Genomic DNA, 14276 nt, shown 5'->3' with positions numbered 1-14276 from the left:
CCGTCCCGCAGACTTTTAATCATCACTTCTTCCTCTATCTGTCTCAATTTCCTCTGCCTCTGCCCTTGCCCGTCATCATATTTTATTTCCAAGGAATCCGGCAGTTTCAAACAGGAGCAGACACGCAGCCGGCGAGGGGGGGGGTTCATTTCTCCAGAGTGAACCTGTCGCCGAGTGAAGAATGGACAAATGCGACTTTTGTTTAGCAAAGGATTTTCTGTTCATTCGTCCTCACGCTGCAACTCCATCGTTTAAATGGCGGAGACCCTTCTTCTCTAATGGCCACCCGGAAACTTGGTTCAGACGATAAATGGCTGTTATGTAAGAGGAGGAATTAACTCGATCCATTCTATATTTTAAGAGTAATTTTGTAGCTAAGGAACGAATGAATGGAAGGGTCATGGAGCACAAAATGTCTGCATCTCTAAACGAATGGATAAAAATGGGTAAAAGCTCGACGCCGGAAAGGTGCTAACCGTCAAGTGAGCACGCAAACTAGCGTTGGATTAAGGTCATTTCTGACTCCAGGAAATGCGAGACAACTCTCAGAAAGTTAGCAAGGTTATTTAGTTGCATGCTAGCAAGCAAAAGAAGAACACTTATTGTAGTTTCCTTGAGTCTAATTGTTCTTTTGGGATGAAGGCTGTTTCGTCCACAGCTTTTCTAAAATCCCTTAAAACAATTTCCGTAAAACACAGCGGGACTGCAAACGTTTGCAACAGCTGAAATGCTCAAGTTGCGCCGTTTGATCGAGTAATTGACGTTTAATGCGCCGTTCCTCTAGGCAAGCAGGAGAGGCCAACCCATCCCGAGGGGGGGGGGGGGCTGCTGAGGGAATAAAAAAGCCAAACCCGGCCCACCTCCTCCCGTGTTTCTGAAGATCAACATCAGCTTAATTAGGCAAAAGGAAACACATCGCACTGATTATTCCTGCCAAAAATTTCCATGAAATTAAGAAAAAGTGACCTTATGTCCACGTTATATATTCTTTTTTAGCAGTAAGCGTTTAAAAACTCAGCAGATTTGCTGTTTATGCCTTATAAATATTCACAAATGCTAATAGGGAGAGGTTATCAAGTTCGGGATACTACAGAGGATGAAGCACAGATGGGAGCAAGTTTTGGAGGTGCGTGTGTGTGTGTGCGTGTGTGTGTGTGTGTGTTTCTCTACATGCCACATAGTAGGATCAGATTATGCAATTTACCAGCAGAGCGAGGACATTTTTGTAAATGTAAAGGACTGTTTGAGGGTTCATTCTAAGACTGCATTTAGGCTAAGGTTAGCATTAACGTGGGGACTCATCACAGGCAGTGACCGCATGTACATTTAATCAGAGACGAAGGGCGCCATCTGGCCGGTCTAACGACACCACAAGGACAAACTCAGTGGACGTAAACGGTAGGGCATCAACCAAAGTCCACAGCAACAGAGGCTGTGGCGTAAAAAACAGCGTGTTGACACGAGTCAACGCTGTCCTCTGCGACTGATTCGGTTTTTACGAGGCCTGGTAACGGTGATCAGGTCGCATCGTTCACAGCGAACCGGCCGCTCTGTCGGACGCTGGGACATTCGTCATTATCAGCATCACCCCAGAAACGTTCACGGTCATTCGAGGGGATGACGTTCCTCAGGATAATAACCAAGGGGCGAATATACGGCTTTGTTTCTCATGGGTGCATACTGGCATGCTGCATATTAAATCCTCCCTTATAGTGCCACTACTCTGTAAACTGTGTGCTTAAACTGAATTATCTCGTGTACAACGAGCACAGATTACATGCAAATTGCTGTGCACGGTCACTGGGATGAGTATGTGTGTGTGCGTGGGAGCCACTCCTTATAATGTGCAGAAGAAGAACCGGGCGTCTCTGCATTAAATATTTCATTTCACCAACCCAGAATAACAATGGGAATAACTGCTGAACAAATGCAACGCCGTACGACTGTCTTCTGCTCCGTTTTGTGCTCGCACGCACGTGTGGCGTGTGCGCATGGAGTCTCGGCTTTAGAGATCAGGCTGAGGCATGCTCATTCAGCTGTGTGTGTGTGTGTGTGTGTGTGTGTGTTGGAGGCAGTATTGTGATGCAGATGTCCTCAGACAGAGAACGCAGCTCTGAAGGTCTCAGGCTGCCACACACACACAAACACACACACACACACACACAGGAAGCACTGAAATGACAACCACATCACACAAATGCCGTAATTTTGTGATTGTGTGTGTGCAGCGAGACACGTGCGCCTGCAGAGGGTGTGTACTCATGTGGATGCGTTATTTATTTATTTTTTTGGTCTTCCAGTAATGATCGACCCTCGGCTCACTCGCTCCACGTTGACGCATCAGTGTAGCTTTAAATGCCTGTTACCATGGAAACAGGCTGCCGATATAAAGGTCTGCCACACAGACAATGGTCTCTCTCCTTCCACCCCTGCTGCTATACCCGTCGTTTACCTAATTTTCCTTCCCTCCACCCCCTCCCCATCTTTCTATTCTGTTTCATCCGTCCCTGTCCTGCTCCTCCTCCTCGCTGGCGCTCCCTCTTTTCATTCAACCTGACGTTTTTACCCCTCTCATTCATCGGGTTGACCCCTCCGTCACGCTCTCACATCTCTGTCTCTGCCTCTCCCTTTCATCATTATTTCCACTTGTCACATCATTCTCCTCTTCCCTCTCTTTCGGTCGTCCACATGTCTACCTGAGTGTCCTTTAATCCCCCCATCTCTGTTATCTCGTGGCCCCCATCTGTTCTGTTCTGTTTGTAGTCTGGACACAAGCACGCAGAGATTCCTACAGGCGTTGAACACAGCACTTAATTAGAGCATCACTAAGCAGGTTTAAGTATGTGCCTGCCTCCATTTTTCTGTTGCCATGTGTGCATCCGTCAAAATTAATGCTGCTCGTCTTCCGTTAAAGCAGTAAATGGGAATAGCGGTCATCTCGGAACAAGGTGCTAGCTTCCAGGACGGCACGTGCATTCGCGGGAAAGCCACACACACACACACGCACACACACACACACACACACACACACACACACACCCAGCCTGGGAGCTCACCTTGCCAAAACTGCCCTTGCCGAGCACCATCAGGAAGTTGAAGTCAGCCAACTTCATGCGATCTTGGTTGCCGTTGGAGTCGAACCGGGACGCGGCGTTGGCCGATTTACCGTCGGCGTTCTTGCCTGGGCCGATCTTGGCCCTCTGGGTGAGGAGGAGAAAACAGGCGAGCGTGTTACAGACAAACGTCAAACACACGAACGGCTCAGGTGAAAACAGGGAAACAGTAATAAATTCAAGCGTGCCAGTGTGAACAGCAACGACAATGAAGATAAAGTTGTTGGGTCTTTTGTGACCCTCAGGGGGATTTGGGATGATCAAAGTTTGGGAAAATTGCAAAAAAGCCCAGAAAACACACCTGGAAACATCCATTTAAGCCAACTGTAGTCAGTCAGTGACTGTGACGACAGACAAACAGCAAATCTTATGTGCTTCTCCCTTATTGTGAAAGCACAAAGATCAAAGGAAAAAACAAAGAACCCTGCATTTTAAAACAAGCCCCATTAAACCAATAACACGGCGTCACCAGATGTCATTCATGCCGAGAGCTTCCACAGAGATAGAGATTCTTAAAATGTGGGGAATTGGATGAATCAAGAAAGGACACGTCCAGCTTTCTGGGCCCCTTTTATTTCATTTCCTGGCACTTTATACGTGACGCCTTCCTGTAACAAGCATGTTCTCCGCATGAACCTGTTCAATCAAGACCTTCGCTTCCTCTGCTTCTGCCCTTCAACCACTCTAACGCTCACTTTATTCGCCGCCGCCACTTCGGCTTCCCCACTGACGCCTCGCCCTTCGGTCTGCAGTCCTTTCCCAACTTTCTGGTTCAGCCCTCTCGCCTGTGCTCCGCCTCACCTCGCCGTCCCGTCCCCCCTCGTGCGAAACTAATCTCAAAATCTAATTATAATCTCACTCCGCTTTGTTCAATCGGGCTTTAATTTGAAGCTTGTTCTTAAGACGCGCCTAATGTCTGTGCTCTCCCAGAGAGGCGTCTTATCTCAAACCGCTGATCCGTGTGGCGGCTCGCTGCTCTCTCACGTCATTTCTCTGCCACCGTGTCCCCGAAATTGTCAGAATGAAACATCGGAGCGCTCCGCTGCTCACTGCATGTTCTGTCCCCCCCCCCGCAAGTGCTGCAACCTGCACTCTCCCCGGCTCATCAATGGATAAAAGGCTCTATCTGTCTCCATCTGTTGTCTCTCTCTGTCTCCATGTCTCTGACTCACACACACACACACACACACACACACACAGAGCAGAAATAGGTATTTGAGAGCAACTCTGGAGACTTCAGTAATTAATGTTGCTGTCTGCAAACCAAAATTTGACACATCAGCATAAATGCATCTTAATTGTCTAACTCCTCCTAAAAGGAACCTTTTGAGAGCGATTTGTAATTGAAAATGAGTCGTCCGATGTTCCGACGCCGCTTCTTCTGATTAGCCCGTTACTATGAGTTTGTTCATGTAAGATAAGTGGAGGTGGCGAATCGTAGATGGCGCTGGGGAGGCAGCGGCGTGAATAATGCAAAGCAGAGGGTTCCAGCAGCAGAAGCTGTGGAACGTTTCATACAAATGAATGTGTTCCCAAGCGTTAAAGGTTTGGACCCAAAGAGCTGTTTGGCCCCACCTGTGAGGACAGGTTTATCATATCAGGATTCTACTCTTATAAACCAGCCTAAAGTACACGTAAAAAGCATTTTTCAAGATGTCGTGTGTTTTCGAAAATTCCCAGTAAATGTTCCCAAGCTTTGAGCAGATGTGTGACGTGCATTATTTATTACTGGGACTTCCGACATGTATGTTTGCCTGGCGTCTGGGCTATTTCTCTTTTCCCCACGACTCTGACAGGTTCATGATTGGAGTCAGATCAAGGTGTGTGTGTGTGTGCGTGTGTGTGTGTGTGCATTCCCATACTAGCTACATATTGAGTACCAAAGTACTTATCCTAGTAGCAAAGTGAGGACATTTTTAGGAATTGAAGACATGGCTGGTCCTCACAACTACAAAGAACTGTTGGAGGGTTAATAAGTCGTTTTAAAGTTGAGGTTAGACTTGGGTGTTGGTTAGTGTCAGGGTTAGCAGGTTAGTTGGGATGGTTAGGGTTAGGTGGAGGAGCTGGGGAATATGATATGGTCATAAAAGCCCTCACAAAGCTAGCAGTGCCAAAATGTGCTGTCTGTGTGTATGTGCGTGTGTGTGTGTGTGTGTGTGTGTTTGTGTGTGTGTGTGCTCCCCCCTCGAGACAGCGTCTCAGTAATCATCTGAAGACCATGACCTTGATGAGAAGAAGAGAAGGGAAAAACAGACACAGAGGCAGGACTGAAGGTGACTGCAGGCAAAAACAGAGGGAGTGAGGGAGCAGTGAAGGAGGGGAAGTAATGAAAGAAAGAAAATATTGTTATTTAGATCATTTAGGGAGCAAGTTCACCTGGGGCAGGGATGATGGCTGATCATTAAAATAAGGACAAATGGGCAAAGTCACCATAGAGGGTTCAGGTATCAGCCGTCAGTCATGTTTTGCTGGGTTTAATGGGATGAATTAAGCTCTGAAAAACAAACTGATGTGGGGGGCTAGACTTGTGTCAGGAGGAGGAGGTTCAGTCAAGATATTTGGGACAAAAGCTGAAATCAGGAGAAAGGTTTTCATGATTGAGGAGAGGGAGGCCGTCATATTCTAGATGGTTTTAACATGTGTTTTAGGAGTTAGTAATGCTAACTTTATCCATTAGTCTGTAAAATAACTGATATAAGGGTTGCTTGTGGCCCACACAAAGGATCGGCTTTGCGTGGAAGGAATTGCAAAATGGTGCAAACTAACCAGCCAAGAAATGTAATCATCATTTTATCTCTTTCAATAGAAACTCTCTCGCTTGGAACTCATTGGAAAGCAAACATTTTCAAATATTAGCTTATACCATCGCTGACCTGAACCTCCTGGAAAACGATATGCGGCTTTTATATATGAGGGAACAAACAAAATGAAATATTGCTGAGAGTTATCGGTCCTGGGTGGTGCATTTATTGTTAATCTGCGGACCGAGCTGTGGTTTTCTCTTCCTCCACTACGGCTAAAGTAAGCTAACCCAAAACAGGGGTGGATGGGAGGTGAAAACCCAGATGCTAATCAAGTTCCCGGGTTGGTTTTATAGCTTAATGTTGGCAGCACAAAAGGAGAAGTTGGGGGGGGGGGAAAGAGGAAATGCACAAATTAGGGTTACCCTTTCTACTGCCAAATGTGCTAATGAGTGGGCCTGCTGGTCAGCCACATACACACACACACACACACACACACACACACAGGTCTGGACCTGCAGTATGCCAGAGCGGATGGTAGTATAAGTGTGCCTGCCAACAGCTAACAGCTCTCCCAGAGAGCCTCTCATTCAGGACCACACACAGACGCAGTGTGCACATTCACGAGCACGCCGACACATCTGAGAACACATGCAAGGACACACGGGCCGCGCACGAACCTCAAACTTCTGCCGTAGCTCCTCGTTGCCCTCCTCCCCCTCCGGAGGAACGGGGACGTTGAAGTACTCGCCTTCTTCCTGGGAGAGCAGTTTAAACCTGGAGACAAAGAATATTTCCAGTCAAATCAATTTCCAATTAGTTTATGCAATTTAGGGCTTTACCACGGGCCGTTAGCCGACGCCGCTTAAACTTCAGGCATCGATTTCGAGTCACCAAGAAAATAAACGGCTGATTATTTAGTAATTCGGTCTCCTTCACAGCGATCCAGCAAAGCCAGACTGAGGCGGCCAATGAAACACAGCCGAGACGCTTATCATTTAATAGAATCGATACTATATATGTTTCACATTGACCTTATTACAACTGATGCCACGACCTCATACTTCCAGCGTCGTCATTATATTCCCGATAAACAGCATTATGACGGGTGTTTATGCTTCCACGGCGCAGATCTCAGGTTTTACTTTGACACTCTTGATCCTACTTTATTATTTAGCTGTAATCTTGCCGGATTTTTGTGGCTTCTGCAGTTCAGAACGTTTATCTCAAAGGTTCTGCTAGAAAAACCCATTTTAATCGCGACAGTGTGCGCGTGCAGAGATGGGGGGGGGTCCTTCTAACTATATTTTGTTGCCGTTTCATTCTCATGGCTCTTCTAAAAGCTTGCAGCTGAGGGGGTAATGTTGCCGTAGCACCAGATTTTGACGGGCGGCGGTGTTGGCTGATTTTAAATAAGGCTAACAGGTCAATGCTGGGGTCATTGGCCCAGTCTAACAAGGCCGACAATCCAGATGGTTTCCTGTCCTTCCCAGTATTTATGAAGGAAACTGGGATCTTGGACACAGCTGGGCCGTGATGTTAAAAACTCTCCCTATCAACCATGATCCTGGAGGTTGGAGGTGGCACTGGAAGTGTGATGTCATGCTTCTGCCATTGGGGGCGCTGTGATGGCAAAACCTCACCCCTGAGAAGTATCATACGGTGGAAGAAAAGGATTTTTCATGTTGAATAAGCTGCCAACCGGATTCGTTATGACAGACACGTGCTATGCTGCCCCTACTCTGTCCAGGGTGATCAATAGTAATAAACAGAAGTTTAAAGAACACCAGGATCCTGCAGCAGTTCTGGATGTTAAGGCGGCTTATTTGGATATTAACAGGGTTCCACCTCATCGAGGAACATTTAACTTTATATCAAATTAGCAACAGAACCAAATGAGGACTTTAGGGCACCTTTTCCCACAGAGGACCATAAATGTAAGGGAAGCTTTAAACCTCCGTGCTCATGTGGCTGGTTCTCTCTGTTCCTCCCTCTGGCCGCTGCTGCCTGCAGCGCTGAAGCTGTGGAGCCGCTCACAGAAAACACACTCGTGCAGGATCGCTCGGCTTTGAACACCAGTCTTTTTTTTTTGGCATCTTTCTCTCTCTCTCTGTTTCCGTCTGTCTCTCTCTCTCTCTTGCACCTCCACCATTCCACCTCAAATGCTGGCATCTCATTAAAAACCCTGACAGAGCACCATCAGCAAAAAGAGAGGGGAAGATAGAGAGATATAAGTGCCGAACAAGAGGAACGAAGGGAGGGAGGGCGGAGAGATAAAGGAGAGACGTTTTGGCACTCGCTAAAGTATTTCTCCAGCAGTTCAGTAATGAACAAGGTCACCTTCACCGCCTCTCTTCCTCTACCTGGGCTGCCTCGCACATCACCCATCCATCCATCCACCCACCCACCCACCCATCCACCCATCCATCCATCCATCCACCCATCCATCCATCCCTCCATCCATCCACCCACCCACCCACCCATCCACCCATCCATCCATCCATCCACCCATCCATCCATCCATCCATCCATCCATCCATCCACCCATCCATCCATCCATCCACCCATCCATCCATCCATCCATCCATCCATCCATCCATCCATCCATCCATCCATCCATCCATCCATCCACCCACCCACCCACCCATCCATCCACCCATCCATCCATCCATCCATCCATCCATCCATCCATCCATCCATCCACCCACCCATCCATCCATCCATCCACCCATCCATCCATCCATCCATCCATCCATCCACCTGTCCGTCCGTCCGTCCGTCCGTCCGTCCATCCACCCGTCCGTCCATCCATCCATCCACCCACCTACCCACCCACCAACCCATCCATTCATCCATCCATCCATCATCCATCCATCCACCCACCCACCCACCCATCCATCATCCATCCATCCATCCATCCATCCACCTACCCACCCATCATCCATCCATCCATCCACCCACCCACCCATCCATCCATCCATCCGTCCATCCATCCATCCATCATCCATCCATCCACCCACCCACCCATCCATCATCCATCCATCCATCCATCCATCCATCCATCCATCCATCCACCTACCCACCCATCCATCATCCATCCATCCATCCATCCATCCATCCATCCACCTACCCACCCATCATCCATCCATCCATCCATCCATCCATCCATCCATCCATCCACCTACCCACCCATCATCCATCCATCCATCCACCCACCCACCCACCCATCATCCATCCATCCATCTCACCATCCGTCTACGCCTTGCTTCTGCAGCTCCGAGATCCCAAATGACAGCGACCCCATGAAGTCATTGCGACTGGTCAGGTCCCAGTCCCACACCTCCACAGACAGACGGCGATCCTTGTCGTACTCCTTCAGGTGGCTGACGGAGACACAAAGGTGTGTAAACACGATGCTCACCGGTATCTAAGCCTTTTGTCCTGTTTTCAAGGTATACCAGAGAGAGATCTGTGTTTTTGTGCTTTCGATTGAACGTTGGGAACGTGGCCTTATGATGCCACAGCTGCGTGCAAACTACAAAAGGGGGTCTTTTCAAAGTGAACATCTGCATCCAGATGCTTGGAAATGCAAATCTGCCTCCCTGCAAACAAACTGCGAGGAAGCTCATTAAGAATGTAATTGGAGGCGAATGCAGAAAACCACCAAAAGCAAGGTTTTATTCATCAAATGAGCCAGATGTTTTTATCGGAGCGCCAGAGGTCTGGAAAGGCAGCGGTAAATTAATTCCCCTTAAAACACAGAGTGGCAGATCAAAAACACAGATACACAGATATACCAGGAAGACCTACGGTGGGAACCCAGACTGGGAGATAAATTGATTAAATAATCGAAAAAACACTGAATTTGGTCTCACAATTTAAAGGTCTCGTTCCAGGTCGGGTTGAGGCAGCACTTGATGGTCTTTGTCTTCTGTTTGCTCTCACTCCGGGGGTCTGGGATCAGCTTCAGCTTCACATAAGGGTCAGATAGACCATTGGGGTCCATAGGAACCAGATTCCGGCCCTCTTTAACTGCAGGGAAAGACAGAGATCACGAGAGGGAAACATCAGGCAGCAGCAACATGGACTCTCTGATCCTCCGGGAGTGAAAACTTAATACGATCCCAACCTATTTTAATCATATGCATGAGGAAAAAAGATCGATTCGATTTCTGTCTGTGTGTGAGCAGATTACGTGATCCTACAGGCAACATTACAGGTGAGTCCTGACATCAACTTGGTCATGGAGCCCAAAAAACCGTCCCCACTTATTCACACAATGAGTTTAATACTCAAGCTGGGACCCCGTGTCTGCATAAACACACACACACATAAAGACAAATACCCAATACTGAGGTTGCCAGATCTGTCTATAATGGCCATTTAGACAGACGAAGGTTGCCATTTCCAACACTAATCCTTCTTTTGTAACTGCCTGTAGTCGGGGCTGTAATTGTATTCCACTGGTGTAAAGCCCCCTCTGTGTGTGTGCGTGTGTGTGTGTGTGTGCAATTACTGTTGCTGGTGAAGTTGGGAGGTCACACTCAATTACCAGAGTATGGTGCTCCCTGACACACACACAGACACACACACACAGACACACACACACAGACACACACACAGACACACACATACACACATACACACACGTACACACAAACACACACACACAGTGTCTTTGTATAGCCTAACCTACAACCTTAACCTTGACTTAAAGCTTAACAAATTTACACTCAGTCGAAACACTCTTAAATATTTGCCTCACTGTGACATTTATGGGGCTTCAAATTTGCTCAAACAATTGGATTGAATTGTCAAATCAGGACCACACACACACACACACACACACACACACACACACACAGGCGCACATGCACACCCAGCCCAGTGTGATTCATGAGCCAGTGTGGCAGTTGTTGCCCATCGGCACACACCGGTTCAGCCCTCCCTCCGCCACTGAGGTGAGATTAATTATTCATCACCTTTTAGGAACACTTAAAACCTGATCTGACCTTCCCCTCTGCACAAAAATCCACCCCCAAGCACAGAAGCCTAAAAGTGCATGAATTCATCTGAACTCAGCGGGTCAGTGACACACAGGAAATGAGCTCACTTGTAGCAGGACGAGCTTCCTAGAAAGACCCCCAAACACCAGGCTCTGCCGCGTTTTGCTAAATTATGGAAGGTCCCTGTTTTCGCCGCAGCCCATAAACGTGACACAGATGCATATGTGACACACGTAAATGCCGCTCTAAACTGCCAGAGGTTAACCACAGCGCAGGCGTGCAGCCGGCATCCAACTCTCGGCGGGGCAGGTCCATAAATATTAGATGATTCTAGTTTAGGTGAAGCTGTTGGGGGGGCTGCGAGGAGGCTTAGCTCCTTTCCCGTGTGTAAAAGATGGGCCTGCGTGTTGATGTGTGCACGTGCGTTGGGGTCGTTGCAGTGATGCCAAAGACATTTCCTTGAGATCGGCGTTCGTGCCAGAGGCGATAAACGCTGTTTTAACATGTACAGATGTTTTGACGCTGTAATGGAACCTGGCACGGTTACACCTCCAAAGGTGAAACACTGTATCTGAGGGGACCGGACCGCGTTTGTTGCTGCAGTCGGCCAACCGGTTCCTGCTGACTGGATTTTATTTCAAAACGCACCAGATGGAAACATGAAAGCGCCTCGAAGGAGCATCCGATCAATTTTCAGATCATGTATAATATAAATTTGTATTCTAATACACGGGGAGCGAAATTAATTCGAAAGAGTATCTCATTACCAATAAAGCTGTAGAGACTATTATGGCTCATTGAAATGCACCAAGCCGTTGTTTCCCTTCTTTGGGAACAAGCATTTATGAGATTTTAATGGGTCATGCAGAATTGTTTTTACATGTTTCTGCTTCTCCTTGGAGCCAAAACACAAAGAGCCAGAGTCATCTACAGTGTAACCCAAGCCTGAGGTACCTGCAATGTCTACATGGCTCATTCAAACCACCTCAGAACACAAGTGGAATTTAGAAATGTCTCCCAGGTCCTGTTGCCACTATTCAGAATGAATTATCTGCTGCAGAGTGTGACCTTCCATGAGAGTCCATCTGATGGTTAATGAGCAGTTATCCACTTATTTAAACCGCGGCCGCCAGTGCAGGACCGGTCCATTACCTCACTGCATTTTCCCTGCTGCTGCATCTCTGACTTACAGCAGATGGTGATCCTCCGCGTTCTCGGGCACCGCTCTGCCACTGACCCTGAGCACCGTTCTGTCAATGAAGGTGACCCCCTCAGAGATCAATAAGGATCCCTTTACACCCATGTCAATTGCAGTTATTAAATCCTCAGCACAGATGCACCGATTTGTTAGTGAGGCAGACATTTTCAAAAGCTCTGGCTACATTTATTCTGAGGAATATTTCCGAATGGAAACTTGCTGTATTAAATGTTGGAACCACACTGACCCCTGTGGACAACACGGAGTACTACAGCTTCCGTCCTCCATAAACTTTAATTCTCTGAAATAAATGATTGGAAGATGGAAGAAGCGCGGCCTTTTGAGAGCTATTGTGTTTGTGCAAACTGTCATCACCCACCACTATTCAAACCTGCTTTCACATTGACATAAATAACACACTCTGGCAAATGACAGAAGCCAGCATTGGTTTTACAAGTTTGTAATACGAATATGGCAACATAATATGTTCCGTACATTCTGTATGTGTTGCATTGCTATCACTTTCAATCCTAAATTTAATTACATTTCATCACAGACTGCAGAGTTAATGATGAGTAAGTTTCTGTCATTCAGCTGTTTTATTTGAATTACATGTTAATCCTGCAGTAGCACTCTTGCAGTGGTATCACTGTGGTGTAACACTGCTCACTTATTGTTTCTGGCAGTAAATCTTGTGATCAGTGTGGAATCTTGTGAACCACAGAGAAAGACCAGTCAATGGGAAATTTACCTTAACATGTAGAAATATCATCCACCAGGAATGGTCTCTGCTACCATCTAGCGACACTAACGAGAATTGCAAGTATTAACAATTTATTCGGTTAAACTAAATTTGCAGTTTCAGGAAAGAAATGTGAGCTGCAAATGTATATAATCCAGCAGTTAAGATGGTAACTAATGGTCAAGATGACTTTATTTAAGTTATAAGATATATTTGGAGAGATTAGAGAAAGGGAATGAATGAATACTCAAGAATGAATATTGTTACGAGTTGAGCTTCTAATTGAGTTCTAATTGATGTTTTTCCACTATGGTAATCTACCAATGTATATATGTATTGTAATACATATGTAATGTATGTATTGTAATAAATAAAAAAACAACATTTTTTAAAAATAGGGCTATAAAGTTAAAAAGATTTTCACAGAACTTTTCAACAAATTTTGCGATGAATTGTTAGACCATTATTCTTGCGCGTAGGTTTGTTTTTAGTGGCAATAGAGGCTGTTTTTCAATTAAAAACTTCTCCTTTACGAGTAAGCAAATATCAAAACTTAATTTTCAGGGATTTTGGAGTGACATCTTGAGTGACCAGAAAGAAAGACAACCAGAGAAGGTTAAACAAACAAACAAACAAACAAACAAACATGGCGAAATTGTATTTAAACTAATAATCCAATTACAAATGAGTCCGAAGAGTTCCACCAAGATTTTCACCAGCAGGGGGAGACATTTGACTGGTATTCTGACCCAGGAGCGTGTTTGCAGCGTTGGGCTGAAAGCTGCGTGGGTTGGATGGAGTGTTTGTGACCAAAAAAACCTCAACTTACTGGTAACAGTGAGGACGTTAGTCTTGACCTCAGCGGTGATGTACATGCGACCTCTCCTCTCTGTGTGGTCTGTCCCACACAGGCTGGGCACGTTGGCCACGCAGCGCTTATGGATGTTCATCATACAGTCTGGAGAGGCACGTAGAGAGAGAGAGAGAGAGAGAGAGAGAGAGAGAGAGAGAGAGAGAGAGAGAGAGAGAGAGAGAGAGAGAGAGAGAGAGAGAGAGAGAGAGAGAGAGAGAGAGAGAGAGAGAGAGAGAGAGAGAGAGAGAGAGAGAGATATGGTGGGTCTCATCAAACTTTCTCCGTTATATCATTCAGTGCCAGAGTGACGAGGCTCATACGTTCACATCTCATGCCCTGGTGTATGAGGCCGTAGAGCAGAGAGCCACAGTGGTCGCAGAAGGTCGGGCTGGAGTAGGTGTGAATCTTAAACTTGTGCTTCGCCCTCGGGTCCTGAAAGGAAACAAGACAAGGATTCTTGGTTGATCGTCGCCATGACTGCATGACATCACTGCACGCCTCATGTATACAGCGTTATTAACGCATTAATCCATGTGTGGATCTGGAGCAGGCGGAGACACACATCAGCATCTGGATCCTCGTTAATGGAGCCTGTATAAACCAGGAACTCTGGTTCAGCCTCA

General features: G+C 46.7%; 1 protein-coding gene across 2 annotated transcripts in view; it reads right to left on the bottom strand.

Annotated features, from left to right (window-relative positions):
- prkcbb (protein kinase C, beta b) overlaps positions 1-14276 on the bottom strand; it is a 54002-nt gene that overhangs the window by 19713 nt on the left and 20013 nt on the right. For both annotated transcript variants that reach the window (XM_029836201.1, XM_029836200.1), the window contains exons 4-9: positions 13974-14085; positions 13630-13758; positions 9730-9886; positions 9103-9237; positions 6535-6631; positions 3057-3200 (exon numbers count right to left, since the gene is read on the bottom strand). In XM_029836201.1, coding sequence (XP_029692061.1) covers positions 3057-3200; positions 6535-6631; positions 9103-9237; positions 9730-9886; positions 13630-13758; positions 13974-14085 — 774 coding nt within the window. The remainder of the gene's footprint in view (positions 1-3056; positions 3201-6534; positions 6632-9102; positions 9238-9729; positions 9887-13629; positions 13759-13973; positions 14086-14276) is intronic.

Source organism: Takifugu rubripes, chromosome 5, assembly GCF_901000725.2.
Source record: "Takifugu rubripes chromosome 5, fTakRub1.2, whole genome shotgun sequence".
NCBI classification, from domain to species: domain Eukaryota; kingdom Metazoa; phylum Chordata; class Actinopteri; order Tetraodontiformes; family Tetraodontidae; genus Takifugu; species Takifugu rubripes.
This window is presented reverse-complemented; position numbering and strand designations above follow the sequence as displayed.